The sequence below is a fragment of the Sorex araneus genome, chromosome 3 (assembly GCF_027595985.1).
Source record: "Sorex araneus isolate mSorAra2 chromosome 3, mSorAra2.pri, whole genome shotgun sequence".
Taxonomy (NCBI): Eukaryota; Metazoa; Chordata; class Mammalia; order Eulipotyphla; family Soricidae; genus Sorex; species Sorex araneus.
Window position 1 is genome coordinate 90,251,495 of NC_073304.1, and position 18,481 is coordinate 90,269,975.

At 45.0% G+C, this 18,481-nt stretch overlaps 1 protein-coding gene across 1 annotated transcript in view; it reads left to right on the forward strand.

Annotated features, from left to right (window-relative positions):
• Nucleotides 1-17,637, forward strand: part of SQOR (sulfide quinone oxidoreductase) — a 56,961-nt gene extending 39,324 nt beyond the window's left edge. The window contains exons 6-10 of the mRNA XM_004609640.2: nucleotides 1,696-1,905; nucleotides 9,112-9,295; nucleotides 15,401-15,468; nucleotides 15,947-16,125; nucleotides 17,312-17,637. Of these exons, the coding sequence (XP_004609697.1) occupies nucleotides 1,696-1,905; nucleotides 9,112-9,295; nucleotides 15,401-15,468; nucleotides 15,947-16,125; nucleotides 17,312-17,369 (699 nt within the window). The 3' untranslated portion in view covers nucleotides 17,370-17,637. The remainder of the gene's footprint in view (nucleotides 1-1,695; nucleotides 1,906-9,111; nucleotides 9,296-15,400; nucleotides 15,469-15,946; nucleotides 16,126-17,311) is intronic.
• The last annotated feature ends 844 nt before the right edge of the window (nucleotides 17,638-18,481 follow it).

An 18,481-nucleotide genomic window follows, 5' to 3' on the forward strand; every position in this document is an offset into this window, starting at 1 on the left:
GAAATGATCCTGGGTTGACTGTGTGCAAGGCAAATGCCCTACTTGCTGTACTATTCCTCCAGCCCCCACAGCATACTTGTTAATGTCTATATAAAAGTCTATTATGGAGGAACATTAGAGATTGTTTAAATAAATCCCACATAAATAATCAGTCGTACATTGTTCATTTTTATTCATAACATTACCCCCAACTGCTTTCACTCAAATGCAGGGTCATGAATAATTCTCATGCTATACATTTTTAGAAATACAGTAGGAAAAATGCCTGTTCTAAAGAAAGAGCATAATGTTCTGGAAAACTTATGGCTTTGCGCAGGAAGTGCTGCAGTCAGTGGGAGAGCCTGTGGCAGGGTCCTGGGCCTCCATGTCTCCTCTCTGAGGTTCTGCAGGGGAAAGGCCTGTTCCAATATGGGCGACTTTCATCCTGTAGCCTCGCTGCCAGAGCAGGAGACCACAGCCATGCACCACTTCGGGGAAGCTGGGTGGCCCGCTCTTCCAGGCTGGCCCTTGACCTGTCATTTGGTTTACCAAAGTTTTACATGACTCGAGCCAGGGGCAGGATCAGAAGAAGCCTGTGGTCCCATCAAGATACTGGCAGGGAGAAGGAGATGCTGTTCTGGGACCAAGCAGTGCTTGGAAACTGGCCCAGCTCTGGGGAGGCCTTCTCTGGGCTGAGGGGAACCTGTGCTCAGTGTGAGGTGGAAGTGAAGGAGGGGTGGAACTCTTGCTGTGGTCATTTCTGAGAAGGATCCTCCTGGGTCTTGTGGATTGCGAGTTGGCCCAATCCTGTGAAGTTTTTACCTGTCTGACTTGTAGGAAATAATGAGCTCTAGGTGAGCAAATTTGAAGCATCCCACAAAGGGAAAGAGTAAAAGAAATAGTTTTTTGCCTCCCAAACAGGCTTGCTGCATAATTCTTTTTATCCAGAGTGTTGGGTGGCCTGAGAGGATGTCTACATTTCAGGTGCCACCTGAACTTTGGCATTCAGAGAGGCAGCCTGGGTTTCCCCAAGGCCTGTGGACCTTACCTCAGTGGACTGGCCAAAAGGAGCAGGCACTTTGTTTTTTCCACTGCTGTCTTTGAAAACCTCCAACAGTCACTGGCCAACTCTGAGACCTTATTAAATATCTTTTGCATCAATAAATAAAGGACAGTAAATAATTTAATTCTCATGGCAGAGCCTGGCAAGCTCTCGTGGCGCATTCGATAGGCCCAAAACAGTAACAATTTATGGGTCTCATTCCTCTGACTCTGAAAGAGCCTCCAGTGCGGCACTGTTGGGAAGGATGAGTAAAGAGAGACTGCTAAAATCTCAGGGCTAGGACGAATGGAGATGTTACTGGTGCCTGCTCGAGCAAATCCATGAACAATGGGATGACAGTGATACAGTCATACAGTGAACTAAACAATTCAACCCCATCTTTTCCTGGACTTGATTTTTGACCTTCAGCTGGAAAGTACCCACTTCAGAACTAGACTCAAGTGTGCCCCGAGTTGCTGAGCTGCTGCCAGAAAATAGAAAAGGAAGCAGAGGTGGTCGGTCCTCACCCACCTGACCTGGAACACCAGTGAGGGAGAAAATGTCCCAGGCCTTAGTTATTGTCTCAGCAGTCTGGAACAGAGGGGTGGGAGAGGAATGCTTTAGTGTTGATTGTTTCTGTTCTTCTCGTTTGTTTGATTTTCCCCCCTTCCCAGACAGGGAAGCGTGTCAAAGCCAATATCATTTTCAACACTTCCCTTGGAGCCATTTTTGCCGTGAAGAAGTACGCAGATGCCCTGCAGGAGATCATCCAGGCTAGGAACCTCACTGTGAACTACAAGCAGAACCTCATAGAAGTCCGAGCTGATAGGCAAGAGGCTGTTTTTGAGAACTTGGACAAACCTGGAGAGACCCAAGTGATTTCAGTGAGTGACCGTCTACTAAACAGAGCCCTAGATGCAGGGGAGGGGTGTGTGTGTGTGTGTGTGTGTGTGTGTGTGTGTGTGTGTGTGTGTGTGTGTGTGTGTGTGTGTGTGTGTGTGTCTGTGTGTGTGTGTGTGTGTCTGTGTGTGCGTGTGTCTGTGTGTGTGTGTGTGTGTGTGTGTGTGTGTTGGGGGGGCGGAAGATGGAGGATGACACAGTTTCTTCCAATCTTTCTGTCTCTAGAGTGTACTGGTGATGGTGGGGGATGGTTAAAATGAGATTTCAGGCTTGGGACAGGACTCTAAGGACTGGGGTGCAAGTTTTGCTGGGGCTCCTCGCTCCAAATTGTTTTCTTCATGGTGTTCCTGCCACCATCCCATGCATCATTGAGTGTGCCTGCCCCCCACCAGTATTCCAAACAAAAGAGCCTCTAAGGTCAGTGAAAATAGTTGGGGAAGAGAATGAGTTAAGAGGTCGTATCCAAGGATGGGGCGGGGGATTTATTACAAGTGCATTTTTATCTGATTTATGTCTCTTCTTTTCTTGGCACTGATCACATAGCAGTGATAAATAATTCCCTGCTTCTGTTAGGAAATGCATGAGCTGCGGAGTGTCGCAAGCTTCAGTATGTGCGAAGCAGCTCTGCTTGGAGCAGTTTGAGGAAGATGGGTGCCTTTCACCTGTGGAAGGGGCGGTCTTGAAACAATTCTCACCTGCGTGGCAGAGAACACGCTTGAAAACCAGTGACATTCTCACTTGGAAAGATCTAGCTTTCATAGTCCGGGTTGGCCTCTGGATATTTCAGGGTCTTCTGTAAAATTGGAATCATGCTTTTTCAGAGCTGTATGAAGGTTAAGATGTAAATGCTCCTAGAGAGTCTTGTGAGGAAGAATCATTGTCTTTTTAATGATTTCCACCTCTGGAAAGAGCTGTTAGAAATAAAAAGACATTGCACAAGTCACATTTTAATTCATTCAGGCTTTTTCAAAAGAGGTTCCATAAAAAGGAATTTTGAAGTGAATCAAAGGTATTCTAAATTTCAGACTTCTAAGCTTTTTAGCTCAGACTGTTTCTATTATGTATTGCAACTATCTTTCCTTTCTTAAATGAAATTTACTGACTTTTCAGAGATGTCACTGATGACTGAATGTAGTTATTTAAAAAACTTAATTTGAAAAGAACCTCAACCTTGAAGAACTTGCAAAAATGAAAACAGAACAAAAAAAACTATCTATAGTACTTACCTAGTTTTTTTTTTTTTTTTTTTTTTTTTTTGCCACATCCACAATACTCAGGGCTTACTCCTGACTCTGCATTCAGGGATCTCTCCACCCAGGGCTCAGGGCCCACTGTGAGTCAAACACAGCTTGGCCGTGTGCAAAGCAAGCACCTTATCCACTGTACTATTCCTTCGATTCCCTCGATTCCCTTCCTAGAGAATTGTAACTCCATTTGTTTTATCATTTATCATTTATTACCTTTACATAGTATATATGAAATAATTTTGTAGATCCCATCTATAATTATATACCATAACACATTATGTGTAATATTGTTATTTTTACATATAATGTGTTTAATTAAGTATAACAACATGCATTTCATTATATATGATGTGTATAATTTTCCCGGAACATTCATAGATAAGGTGTATACATCATATGTCATCACTCTTTATCTCTAAACATCATTGTAAATTTCCTGGGAGACAGGGGTATAATTATACATACCATAGTACAATCTTGAACTCAGTACATTTAGCATGGATACATTGTTTTATTTATTTATGGTTTTGGGGGGCCACACATGGTGATGCTTAGTGGTTACTCCTGGCTCTGCATTCTGGAATTACTCTTGACTGGCTCAAAGGACCATATGGGATTGAACCCATTTTTGCCGCATGCAAGGCAAACACACCTACCCATTATATTATTGCTCCAGCCTGGAAACTGTTTAAATTGGCCACTTGTGTTCTCTTTTCACGGACCCAGCAGCCTAGCGTCTACTCTCCCCGGCCAGGACAGGAGCAACCTGAGTCAGGCATCACACCCTATTTTAATGCTCTGTAGCCTCCTTTCATGTTTCCACAGATTTTCTTTTGTCACCTATGAATGATACTGACCCTTTGGGATGATACAGCCCCCATTCCACTGCTTTTATCTTTTGATACAAAGTTCTTCATTTTGGGGCTAGTCTCTTTTTTTCTACGATTAATTTCAGGTTATCATTTTTTTTTGTCTGAAATAGCACATAAACAATGTTGTGCTCTCATGCCTCATCTTTCAAAGCACATTATGATCATCTGCTCCTCTTTAATGATGCTAATTTTCATCACCAGTCAAGATATGGTCCAGATTCCTCACTCTATAATTATTCTTTATCTCCCTTCCTCCTCATCCATCTGCAGTAGAAATACTTTAGACCATGCAGATGTCTCACTGATCAATAGTGTTTCCCTTGAGTTTAGCGTTCATTGATAATTTTCACTGTCTTTTCTGTGATATTTTCAATTTCCGGTTGCAATTTCCAGTCTTTTCTGTGATGTTTGCAAAATGCTGATTTTCCAACCTAACATTCTCAGATGTTTACAGAGCTTGGTATTCTGTCAGCAAAAGGCCTCCCCTTCTCTCTCTCTTTTTAAAAAATTTTATTTTCATAAGATTGTTCACATTAATTGATTACATTCAATATTTCAACACCAGTCCCACCACCATTACACTTTCCCACCACCATTATTTCTGATTTTCTCACCACCATTCAAGCCTGCCTGCCAGGGGCAGATGCTAGATAACTTATTTTCTATTGCTTATTATGAATACCATGAGAGGTCGTGCAGCCGCATGCTTCTGGAATTCTAAAATTGTAAATGGTTGGGGTCCAGAGACAGCTCTGTGGGGAGTTAATCCATTTTGAGATTCATTTGGGAGTCTCTGGATCATGGTCATTGATATTCTGAGATGGCATCTGGAGGCATTGTGGGCATGACAGCCAGGACCCCAAGTGGGCAGGGAGATGGGAAGGGATGACCTGTCTCTGCTGTTGCCATGTGGCCTAGAGTCTTAGTCCCTGAACCCAAGTACCTGGGTTTTGCTTCTGGAAGCTTGTGGCCACGGAGGTTTCACCTGGAGTTGGTGGAGAGGGCACACAAACTCCGTTTGAGGTGCTTGGTGCGGGATCTGGAGAGCTCTCCATCAAGCTGCTGTCTTCCAGGATTCACTGCTGTGTCTCTCTCCCTTTCTCTCTTAAAGAAATAGTTATTGGCATGATGAACTTATGAATTCCTAGTTACTTCCCAGTGGTACATAATTTTGTAACTGTCTGATTATTTTAGTGCTGAAATCATCCCAGACTTAGTAGGAATTCCTTCAAGGTGATGTCTGTGACATGTCCCCATCACACTGCTTAGCTCTCTGATGTCTCAGGATGTTCCAGGTTCATCTAGTTTCTTCTTACTTCAGCCCAGGGTCATAACTGTGTATCTCTCTTACATAGAGATGCTCATAGACCCACAAGGATATTTAGGGCTAGTTTATGCCTCAGGAAAGATTCTCAGTTCACTCCACGCTTGTGTCTCTCTGTACCCGATTTTCTGTACTGCCTATGAAGCAGTGTGTTTCTGAAAAGGTTTCAGCCCTTTTAAGTTGCTGCTTCTATTTTTTTTTAATTAGCTGGAAAATAAACTAGCCAAACTTGTTAAAGTTTTATGTCAAGTAAAAATGAGTGTCCCATGAGTTGAAGGTCCAGAGCACTCTTTTATGATCAGAGGGCATGAAATTGAGTGTGTGAACTGAATTTTGTTGGCTGATTTTTTTGTTTGTTTTGAGGCCACACCCAATGGTGCTCAGGAGTTACTCTTTTTTTAAAAAAAAAATATATATATATTTATTTTATTGAATCATCGTGAGAACAGTTACAAAGCTTTCGGGATTAAGTCTCAGTCATCCAATGATCCAACACCCATCCCTTCACCAGTGCACATGTTCCACCACCAAGAACCCCAGTATACCCCCCTCCCACTCCACAACCTGCCTGTGAGGCAGATGATTTTCACTTTACTCTCTCTTTACTTTGATAACATTCAATTTTCGACAGAAAACCCACTATTATTATTTGGAATTTCCCCCCCAACAATCAGATCTGCCGAAAAGGCATCATTAGATCATTTGTTTTCTATTGCTGATAATGAAGAACATATGATCTTGCACAGCCACAAAAGGGCCACGTGGTTTTGGAATTCTGGTATTTTAGTAATTAAGTCTAGAGGTATTTCTGTGAGCAGCCACTGCATTCCGAGATTGGTTTGTGTGCCTCTGGGATCATGGCCACTCAGGGACAGAGGAGCCGTTCCTGAGTGGTTTTTTGTATATCAGGAAAGGACGCATGGCCTAGTAAGCCACATAAGAGTAAGCGGCCGCGGCCTCGAGGTTTGGGAAAATAGTCCGGTTCCCCACATACTAGAGCCGTGTTAAGTAGAAGCTCAGTGTCGCTGGGATTCCATCTGGAGAAGGCAGGGACTCTGCACCTTCTCCGTCTGGGGCACCCAGGTGTTGTTGGCCCAGTCTGGGATCCAGAGCATTCTCTGGTTTGCGGTGCCTGCCAGCCAGGATCCTTCACTCTGCTGATCTCTTTTGTTTCCATTCTTAGCTGTGTTCTGGATCAGTGAGATTGTCGGTATGGACTTGAATATGGTTATTGTTCTAATGAATTGTAAGGACAGAAGACATTTGTGTCCCCCTTGAATGATAAGATTTCAACGTAGAAAAACCAAATTTTTCCAGATTTGGTTCTACTCTTAAAATATGAATTTCAAAAATTCCACCAAAAAGGTTTTGAAAGAGTGCCCCTCAGTCCTGGCTGTGCATTGGAATCAATGAAGCTTGGGTCTAAAGCCCAGAGATTTTTTTCCCATTTTTGTTTTTGGACCAGCCCAGTGGTGCTTGGGGACTGTTCCCAGTTTGGTGCTCAGGGCTTTCTCCCAGTATTGCTTCAGAGATCAGCTAATGCTGGGGATCAAACCTGGGCCCCTTGAATGCAAAGCACATGGACTGTCCCTTTGAGCCCTTTGTCTGTTTCCCCAGAAAATTTGATGAGTTATCTAGGGGTGAGAACTGAGGACCGAGAGTTTCAAAAGTTCCCCTTGTGACTCTACAGCCAGGATTGAGAACCACTATTGTAAAAGTTAACCTCTGCCCATAGGATATACTGTATGTAGTCATGCACTTTATATCAATATAGTAGAAATTTACACATCTGTTTTATATTTTTTATACTGTTGGATACTTATAATTAAAACTTTTACTAGTGTATTGAATAAATTTACTCTTACTAGAAAATTTTTGAAAAAAATAGTTAAATGACCCCTCAAAGGCAATAGTCTCTGATCCTTAATAGAGAGCTTGTGAACTGGCTTAAGTCTCTTAAGATTAGTTGATATATTGTATATATTAATATATAATCTTATTTTATATTATAGAGTTAAAGGGCTTTGGGGAATTGCTTTTGGAGATTATCTAGCTGAATCCACTTCTGTATAGATAAGCATATGGAGGTAAAGTGTCTTGTCCAAGTAATAGCATTGTAATTGAACCTGTTCCTTCAAGCCAGACCCTCTAAGATTGTCATTCATAGATTGCATGTGTTTGAATCACTGAAAGACTTTGAAAGTGCAGATACTGGGGCCCAGGGATGTGGCTTAGTAGTTGAGCATCTGCTTTTCAGGGATGAGGCTGCAAGTTTGATCCTTTGGACCACCCCACCCTGGTGAATGTGATCCTGGAGACCCTCAAGTTTGGAAACTACATTGAAAACCGCTTATGTTATTGAAGCAGAGTCAAGTTATTTATTGTACATGGTTTCTGGAAATACCACATACAGAAAAAACTGCAACTACTTGCCAGGGTTGATTTTTTTTTCACTAAGTCTATGAAATAGTCTCTAGTTTTTCTTTTGGATAGTTTCTTAGCTCAGGTAACAAGTCATACCTTTATGATAATTATGCAAACATATTTCAGTTTCCTTGTAGAAAATACATGTGGGATTCATATGTATTTGTGAAATCCAAGCATATTAACTGAAGCACTGTAAGATTTAGACCCAAGTTCGAAACACGTTTCTAGTTTACTGCAGAAGTACAGGAGAGGCCTCACTTTGGGGTTGATGGTTGTGCCTATTCCATCCATTAGCTGTTGCTATGCCAACATGTGTTCAGAATCTATGTTTATGAGCAGATTAGATTGCAGGGAACCATACCCTTAAAGAATCACCCAGGACCACCCTGCATAGAGCACTGAGGATTGCTGCATGAAGGTGAACTAAGTTAATAATGGAGAGTGGGAGTAAACTTGAGACCCCCCCTCCTCCCATCACCATACAGGACTGTGAGCCCATGAGAATAGGCACCTGCTTATAGAAACTGAGACTGTTGATGATGATGACAGAGTTGGGATTGTCTCAAGAATCTAAAGATTTTACCTTCGTGTAACATGATTTATGAACATTTAAACCATTTGAGATTGCCAGGTGTTATTTCTTACAAAAAGTAAACAAAGGATGAACTTTAAAAAAATTAGTTCATAAATAAAAAAAGATCATGGAAAATCAGGAGGAATCAGGATAGGGTATGTGCTATTGCTGGTGAAAATCCTGCTATAGGTTATATAAAAATCCACCCTGACCCTTGACTTGATCAATGAACTCAGTTCCGAACCAGCCCTCTCTCCCAGTTCAGAGTGCTTGCCAGTTTTGCCACCACCCTTTCTTGGATCTTAAATTGGAGTTTTGAGAGTTGCGGGATGCATGGTACTTTTGGTGAAACAGATTATCCCTCTTTTTGAGAGAGATTGCTTTTGCAATTCAACAGCTGAGTGTCAGGGAGAGAGAAACTGCAGTATATTACCTGTTAACTCATAATCATAGAAACATCCATCGGTTCTTTATGGATGTCAGAGTTTATTATGATGTTTTGGATTTCTCCTTGCCTGCTGCCGAAGGGTCACGTGCACTCTGTATATGTCAGTTAAGAGAATGGGTAGCCATGTCATCACTGCTTTGTGGGAGCACCCAAGATCTGGGATAGGATCTGGATGGCCTTAGCACTGGTGTACAAGTGCCTCTTGTAGCTGTTGGATGGTGTGTGGGCTGGGTAGATGTAAGGGCAGGACTTGTGAAGATAGAGAAAGTGGCAATAACCCAATGCTCTCATTCTGTAGTATGAAATGCTTCATGTTACCCCACCAATGAGTGCACCAGATGTCCTCAAGAATAGTCCGGTGGCAGATGCTGCAGGCTGGGTGGATGTGGATAAAGAAACTCTGCAGCACACGAAATTCCCAAATGTGTTTGGGATCGGGGACTGCACGAACCTTCCAACATCTAAGACAGCTGCTGCAGTAGGTAAGTTGCAAACTCTGCCTGTTTCTCCGCTTTTGGGTGATGTGCTCCCAAGGCACCCATGTGAAAACAACAGCAGCCACCACCACAACGAAATTAGGCCCAAACACCAGTTCATTCATCATTAAGAAGCTTTTGTCACCTGAAAACAATCTGAACCTCCTCGAAACAGAGGCAGGGGGTCTGTGAGTCCTGGGGCTGTGTAAGGAAGTGGCAGGACCCCGTTTCTATTTCCTACCTTAGAGGGAGAGTTTCCCTGGTGGGACTTTTATCAGAGATGGGGCCTGTAGCACTCGAGAATTTTCTTCCTTCTCAGTCTGCGCCACTCATGTTTCTCACTGTCAGGCAGGTGGGTCACTTTTCTCCTCACCCACACAACACGTGCAAGCCTACGAAAGGCTTGTTCTTGCAGAGCAGAGAAATGTTTGGTTAGGAGAAATAGTAGAGTGTGCCCCGAAGGGTACAGGATTAAGGCTTCTGCCTTGGAAAATGAAATTCTTTGCCTTGGTGTGTTGCACTGGCAGTGAGGGAGACTTGCCTGGTAGATTCTGTCCCCTGCAGCATTCAGGTGCCATCTGCTCACTGTGTTCCCCACACGGAGCTTCATGCCCCGTGCCTGGCTGTGCTCGTGGGAGTGTTGCTCACGCAGTCTCAACTGAAGGAACCCAGTGAATGTCTTTTTTGTTATTTGTAGTATTCCCTCTTCCCCGGCTTTTAAATTTTAGTAAACTTAGGGCTAGGAAAATTTTGAAGGTACCACAAAATACCTCTACTTCCCTTTGCTGGATCACCCTGCTTTTTTTTTTTTGTTTGTTTGTTTGTTTGTTTGTTTTTGACATCTTGGTAAGGTAATCCACATCACCCTCAAATGCTCCCAGGAAAAGTTGGTTTCTTCCCCTGAACCTTAAGACCATTATGATCACAAAGAAGTTGAACGTTGTATTCTAAAATGATTTCAGACACAACCTGGTTAGAATTCATGTTTTCCTAAAAATATCCTTTGTAGCCCCCATTAAACTGGACCAGCCAGGAGCCAGGCTGCTTCTGATGTCACGTCTCTCTGACCTCCTTCTATCTAGAGCAGGCCTTCTAGCAGTTGTTTCATTTTTATTTAGCAGTGCTTGGGGGGCCTGCGCTCATTCCTGGTGATACTCATCCTGACTGTGCAGGCCTGATGTCTCAGTGGTTGGGCTCAGCATTTAGGGGGAACTCCAGGACTACATCTGAAGTTCTGGGGGGAACATGTGGTATCAGAATCAAACCTGGGTCTCTTGCATGTCAGCTATGTGCTCCCACCCTTTGAACTATTTCTCTAGCTCCTGGCAACTGGTCCCCTCCCCTTCCCCCTCCCCCTCCCCTTCCCTTTCCCCCTCTCCTTTCCCCTCCCCTCCCTTTCCCTCTCCTCCCCTCCCCTCCCCTTCCCTTCTTCTCTGCATTAGATATTTTTGAGGAGTCTACGCTTTGTTTCTTATAGAACACGATGTCACAATTTAGAATTATCTAGTAGTATCCTCCCTCCCTCCTCTCCCTCCCTCCTCTCCCTCCTTCTTCCCTCCTCTGTCTCTCCTTCCCTCCCTCCTTCCTTCCTTTCTTTTTTCCTTCCTTGATTTTCTCTTTCCCTCCTTCCTTCCTTCATTGTGCTAGGGATCGAACTTAGGGCCCCACACATGCAAGGCAAGTGCTGTACCCTATCTCATTGTTTTCCTACGATTAGATCCTACTTATACCTTTCCATACCTGAGGCTGTGTGCACTCTCCTTGTCACCTGTCACCTCAGGAGTGGCTCTATTCTTCTGTACTGGCCTTGTGAAACTGGGATTCCTTATGGGATGAAAGACGTCCAATTCACATCTCTCTATGGTAAAATATCTCTTTTATTTGTAATTTGTAGGTAGACTGTGGGGCTATGCATTGAATGCCCATTTTTCTTACTGTAATAATACCACTGAATTTATGGGCTAAAAATTACTCTGCAGTGTGTGAGGCCCAGATATCCCAGCTCTCTGTCCACTTTCAATAAAACATACACTTCATGTTCCTGGTAGATGCTGTAAAAAAATGGCTGAAACAAAAAGTCAGAGGGGAAAAGTCTTCCGGCCGTGCCTTGTACCTTCACAGCTTCCACATTCTCCTGAACCCCGTGTTCCTGTTGTCTGTGTCTGTCTGTGCTCTAGGTGCCCTGGGGTTTATTTGATGAGTCTGCTCTGAATTTATACTTGGGGCTGTTTCTCATCTATTACAAAAATCTCTGTCCTGCTCTCCACTGTGTGACTGCTCTACTGTGTGGCTGCTCATTGCTCTTCTGTTTAATGTCTAAGTCAGGATAGTCTAGTTTATCTTCCCCAGCCTGCGTTTCTCACCTGGCTCCCCCACGCCATGGGGTACAGAATAACACTCCTCCCTGCCTCCCGAAACTGCCTCAGTCCAGACCACTGTGCTGTTGTGAGTCAGACCATCTAGCCACACTGAACCCTCCATCTAGCCACACTGAACCCTGTAGCTCCTGGCCTCTTCCTGCAGTTCTCTCTCTGCCACGACTCTCCCTTACAGACCCGCAGTACCACCAGCACTAGCAGGTGACACGTAACCGCCCTCTTCTTTCTGCTCCAAGTACTGAATGTTGACGGCCACATGCACTGGCCAAAGCCTTCCCAGAGCACCTCACCTCACACCCTCTGACTCGACTCAGGGCTACCGCCACCCCAGGTTGACTTCGGTGCCCCCTTTGCATCTAGGCAAGGACACAGAGGATCCTCCTCAATGCTCTTCCATCCCCATGCTGTACCCTGCTCCCAGCGTCTGTAGAAGGAGGGGCCCCTGACATGTGCTGATCAGGATCACTTTTGGTCCTGCAAATCAAAAGTGGGGAGGGCACCAAAAGAGGGCATGTGGCTGAGGAGTGACCATAGATGAAAAAAATATGTTTGTATTGAAGAAATATAAAAACAGAACAAAATTAATGGCAGCGGCCTGGGATCAGGCTCAGTGGAGGGTGTTCTTGCGTGTGTGAGGTCTTGGGTTCTATCCCTGGCATCCTCCCTCTTCCCCGCCCCAACACACACAAAGATTGCTGCAATCTGACACAACAGAAGAGACTTATAATACAGGGGTGAGGGGCATGAGCCAAACCAACAGGCACACACAAGTTAAACTCAAACTCTGTAACCACTTCCGGGGTACTTGGCCTGGCCTCTCTGCAGGGACCCCACAGGCACCTTCTCACCTTTTCTGCAGGCTGGGCAAGCAGCTGGGTGGAGGGGGTCCCCAGCTCTTCTGGGGTTCAGATTCCAGACCTTTCAAAAGGGAACAAAGTTTTCCAAAAGAAAAATATGAATGTGACCTTTCAAGATGTTGCCTTGGCCACAGCAAAGACAGTGATAGTTTTAAGCAGAGTCGCTCAATCCCCGTTTTAGGAAACCAGCTGCCTCCTTCCAGAGCCAGATTCTTCGTTCCTTTGATTTGCGTGCCAGCAGACAACAGCAGAAAGCCTGCTTCCAGCTCCTGGACTCTGGCTAGGAAGGGTTTCGAGAGAGAAACACTGAAAGCAGTTTGAGGAAAGGAAGACTCTTTTTAAAGTGGATTTTGAACCACACTTGCTTCATGTTGTTGACTCCTGCCAGTGGTGCTCAGGAGACCATGGGGTGCCAGGGTTGAGCCCAGGTCTCCTGCATGCGAAACAGGTGGTCTAGCCCTTAGAGCCATATCCTTCCTTCCTTTTTTCTTTATTTTTGCTTCTTGATCTTTCCTCCTTCCTTCCTTCCTTCCTTCCTTCCTTCCTTCCTTCCTTCCTTCCTTCCTTCCTTCCTTCCTTCCTTCCTTCCTTCCTTCCTTTTCTTTCTTTTCTTTCTTTCTCTTTATTTCTTTTATCTAAAAAATAGAATTCCATTTGTCTTACTAGCAGATCTATATTACAAAAAGATTATTATATTTAAAATTGTGCTCTTTTGGGTAGAAGTATGTTTTTTCTTGTGGTTCTGTAATATCTTTTATTTGGCTTCTTAGCCCACAGGGCCTAACATTTTTCTTTATAGAAAATGTTTGCTGACCCCTGGCTTGGGGGATTGCAAAATACCTGCCTTAATGAGCAATTTACAAGGTAAAGGTAATTCATCTTTCCTCAAAAGTAAAACCAGACGTACACTTTAAAAGGACAGGCTTAATTATTCAAAATGTCTGGAATTAGGTGATATTAAAGAATTCTTTGGGGTATAACATGTTCTTGTGTTTGTATTTTAAAAATTCCTCAATGGGAGATGGAGCAATAGTACAGCGGGTAAGGTACTTACCTTCCATGTGGCCAACCCAGTTTGGTCTCTGACATCCCATACGTTCCCCCGAGCACTGCAGAAGTGATCCTTGAGCAGAGAGACAGGAGAAATCCCTGATCAGTGACAAGTGTGCCCCCCCCCCCACAAAGTGACAAGCCTGCACTTCCTTGGGTGTGACTCAAATTAAAAAAAAGACAATCCTTGGGGGCTGGAGAGACAGCTCAAGTTATTATAGAGCAATGCCTACATGACCCTGGATTTGATTCTGGTACTGCAAATTTTCCTGAGTACTCCTAGAAGTGGCCCTGGACCCCATATAATACCCCCATTACAGCCTATAATAGGTGTCACAATAGCAACAACAAAAACCTTACCAGAGATATAGGCATAAAAATACATATGGGTGAATTGTTATAATTGCTTTGAAAATTCTCCAGAAAAAAATCAAGTGGTGCATGTAAAGGGGTTGATTAAACCAGATTGAGAGGGGCTGAAGTGAAAACACAGAGGGTAGGGCATTTGCCTTGCATGCAGCCGACCTCGGTTTGATTCCCAGCATCCCATATGGTCTCCTGAGAACCACCAGCAGTAATTCCTGAGTGCAAAGCCAGCAGTAACCCCTGTGCATTGCCAGGTGTGACCCAAAAAGCAAAAAACAAACAAACAAGCAAAAAAAACAGAATGAGAGTTCATGATGAAAAAAGTATTCTCAGGGCTACAGAAATAGTACAGTGGACAGAGCCTTCCATGTGGTCAACCTGACTTCAATCCCTGGCACCCCATGGTTCCCCTGAGAACTGCCAGGAGTGATCCCTGAGCAGAGCCAGGATTAAGTCCTAAGCACGTCCAGGTGTGGCCATCCCCAGAAAGGTATTCTCTGTATGTGGGAGACCCAGGTTTGATGCTAACTCTTCATAGTGAGTACCTTTAGCATTATCAGGAGCCACCTGAAACTCCAAATATTGAGCCTGGCCAAGTAGCTCCTGAGCACTGAAGGTCACCCTGCCTTCCAAAAAATGGGAGTGTGTGGGTAAAGGGTACTGGGTGTGGGCCCCCAAAGCTAAAAATACTAAAAATATATGTTTTTGACTTTTGCCACTGAAAACCTATCTCTTCTTCCCTCTTCTCTCCACCACCCCACCTTAACTTTTTTTTTTTTATTGAATCACTGTGAAATAGACAGTTACAAAGCTGTTCATAGTTGGGTTTCAGTCACACAGCCTTCCAACACCCATCCCTTTACCAGTGTACATCTCCTGGCACCAATGTCTTTAGTATCTCTCCCACCATGCCCCAACTTCTTCACCCCCGCCTTCAGCCCCGAGACTGCCTCTATGGCAGGAACTTTTCATCTTTCTCCCCCCCTTCTCTCTCCCTCTCTCTCTCCCATCCTCTCTCTGTGTCTCTTTCTGTCTCTTTCTCTTTCCCCCTCTTTTACTGCCCTTCTTTTGTGGACCCCTATCTTCCACCCCCTCTCACTAAATCCAGCTTCAGTCAGGCTGTCCAGTATGGAGAAAGTTGGCTATACCTGAGGCTGACAGCCCAGGTCTGCGTGGGGATTCAGGGACATGCCAGATGGCCTGGGGTAGGCGTGGGTGGAGCACACAGACCCAGCTGACAGGGCAGTGAAGGCAGAGGCTGCCCTTCCTGTCAGGGAGCCGACACCCACTGCAGTCAGGATTCTGTGGAGCAAGAAGAGTACGTGTTGTCAGTGATCTCTCCTAGGGGTGGGGAAGGCAGGGGGCCTTCTTGAACTTGTTTACATTAGTCCTAATTGCATATTAGTTCTCACAGAAAAATGGTTGCTTCTGTTTCTCTGACTTTTTCATTTCTCTCACAGCTGCCCAGTCAGGAATACTTGACAAGACAATTTCTCTGGTTATGAAGAACAAAACACCAACAAGGAAGGTTTGTATGCCTCATAAAGGATGGTAGTCTGAAGGCATATCCTCTGCTGGGAGGGGAAACTGCACTAACCCTTAATTTTACCACTTCCTTAACCAGTTCCTCCATCAGGGCACTTTAGTTTTTGCTCTTAGTAACTTTTCTTTTTTCTCTTTTTTGGTGGGGGGAAGCACACTCGGCGATACACAGAGATTACTCCTGGCTCATGCACTCAGGAATTACTCCTGGAGGTGCTCGGGGGACCATATGGGATGCTGGGAATCGAACCCAACTCATCCGTGTGCAAAGCAAACGCTCTACCAGCTATGCTATCTATCCAGCCCCTGCTCTTAGTAACTTTTTGTTGTTATGACCTTTCTATTTTTCACTGCATCAAAAAAAAAAAAGATACTTCTCCCATAGGAAAAAAAAGAATGGCCCCTACTCAAGGTCAAACACAACAAAAGTCACTTTTCTAACTTGGTTTTATGTGCAATTTCAGTACAATGGCTACACCTCATGTCCGCTGGTGACTGCCTACAACCGTGTGATTCTCGCTGAGTTTGATTACAATGCACAGCCCCTGGAAACCTTCCCCTTTGACCAGAGCAAAGAGCGACTGTCCATGTATCTCATGAAGGCTGACCTGATGCCCTTCTTGTACTGGAATCTGATGCTCAAGTAAGTGGGTAGCCTGGGTAGAGACCTGCTGTTCTACACGAACTTGGGCAGGGGGTCCTTCTGGCTTCAGGAGAAATTAGGACCCACAGCCAGGCTGGCTGAGGGGGTGCCCTTTCCCATGGATGAGTGTTGGAAGAATCCCAGACGAGGAGAGGTGGCTCATATACCTTCCCCTGACACACACACAGCCTCTTTCTTTGTTAATGTCATGGCCAGTTCTTCAGTCTTCCAGATTCTGGCTCTCTCTTGCTACTGAATGACAAAAAGAAAAAACCCAATCATGATGATATTTAGTGATAGTAAATCACTTTTGCACATCAGGTACATTTTTTTCATTCATTTATCTTGCTTGTTGTTTCTATGGGGGGGGGGGGGAGAGGACAAATAAAAATGGTGACAAGGAAGCCTGTGCTTTGCAGTCAGAGCCCTGCTTGAATCCCTCCCCTCCCGCTTCCTAGCTGTGTGGCCCGGGAAAGTTGCTGCATCTTTAATCTGCACCATGGTAGCAACATTGCCTGCCTCGCAGGATGGCGATTAATGAGCAAACGCAAGGCAGAGAGTGCTACACAGTAGGAGTTGAATGAGGAAATAGAGTCATAATAATGAATCCTCCTGCTCTTTGTTGCTCCAAATGACGATCTCGTTTGACTGCTCTCCACCCCTGGGAGAGAGGAGTTGGAATATCTGTATCTGAGTTTTTCAACCAGAGGGCTTATTGCTGTCCACTCCACCTTGCAGGGACATTTGGTCACCTCTATAGTGGGTTTTATTTTCATGGTCACAGCAAGAGGAGATGTAACTGGCTTCTGGTGGACAGAGACCAGGAAGATAGTTAAAACATCCTTCTGTGCAAAGAACCCTCTCCTCGATAAAGGGGTCTGGTCCAGAATGCCCATAGGGTCAAGGTTGAAAAAGCCTGACAGTCAGGTAACAAGTGAAAGCCACGAGGTTTGCAGTGGGCAGGCAGCGGAGGCCTCGTGTGGCCTTGCTGGAAGTCCAAGTGAGCCAGAACTTGAGTCAAGTTGGCCCCTCCTGGCCATGGGATCTTTGTCCCCTCCTACAATACTTTTGCCTTGTGGCATGCAAACTGTGTCCTGTGAGAAGCTTGGCTTCCCTTTCTGTGGCCTGCTGGCAGGGTCACCCCGTTTCTCCACTGCAATCTCTTTTCCCGTGTCATTTCTTACAGGGGCTACTGGGGCGGACCTGCCACTGTGCGCAAGCTGTTTCATCTGGGTATGAATTGAGGAGCGCTCACTCCTGACTCTCCTCCCGGGGCTTCTGGATCCAAATTGCAGTGACTGGCGGACTGGGAGATGCACGTGTGCACCTTGAGCCCTAACCCCTTGAATTCACCACTGGACGATGGGGGTGGAGGGGTCCACATGCCTCCCTTGTCTACATGTTTGGAACAGGCCTGGGGGTAGGGATGGGGGCTGCCCACGGTGAGCCTGATTCTTTGGGGATGAAAGAATAGATTTCTATTTTTTAAATAAAAGCTTACCATTGCTGAGATATTTTGACACAAGTTTATCATAACTAGAGGAATGAAAAGTTCTAGCACTTGGGTAGCGGGGTGGGTGGAATAGCTGCCCAGTTACCTGCTGTGGGTTTTTCTTCCGGAAGCTGCCATCTCCCCAGAACCTGTCAGACTCCCAACAGGCCTGCCACTCCACGAACAAGTGTCATTTCTAACAGGCTGGGGAATAGCCCTGAACACAGGCTGCCTAGAGGGCATATGCCCAGTCTGTGTTTACACCCTAAGAATCGGGTGAGACTCCCTTACTAGGCAGATTTGACTTCAGGATTCATTAATTTGTTTTTATTTTTTATTTTTATTTTTATTTTTTTTTGCTTTTTGGGTCACACCTGGCGATGCACAGGGGTTATTCCTGGCTCTGCACTCAGGAATTACTCCTGGCAGTGCTCAGGGGACCATATGGGATGCTGGGATTTGAACCCGGGTTGGCCACATGCAAGGCAAACACCCTACCCGCTATGCTATCACTCCAGCCCCAGGATTCATTCATTTGTTTTGTTTCTTGGCCACACCCAGTGGTGCTCAGGGCTTACTCCTGACTCTGTGCTCAGGGCTCACTCTTGGCGGGGCTCAGGGTACTGTATGGAGTAGAAGGGTTGAAACTTACTGTATGTTGTACTACTGTCTTTCTGCTCTCCCCAAGTTCAACATTTTAATCACCCCTCTCCAACCTGCAGAGTAGGTTATCATTCCAACATGGAGGTATTAACTGAATCAAGCTTTGCGTTTTCAGCAGTTTGACAAATAGACCAAAGCTCCACCTCACTCAATCTGCTTCCTGTTGGAACCCAGATGGAAAGTTGGGCTGTTGGAGGAAGC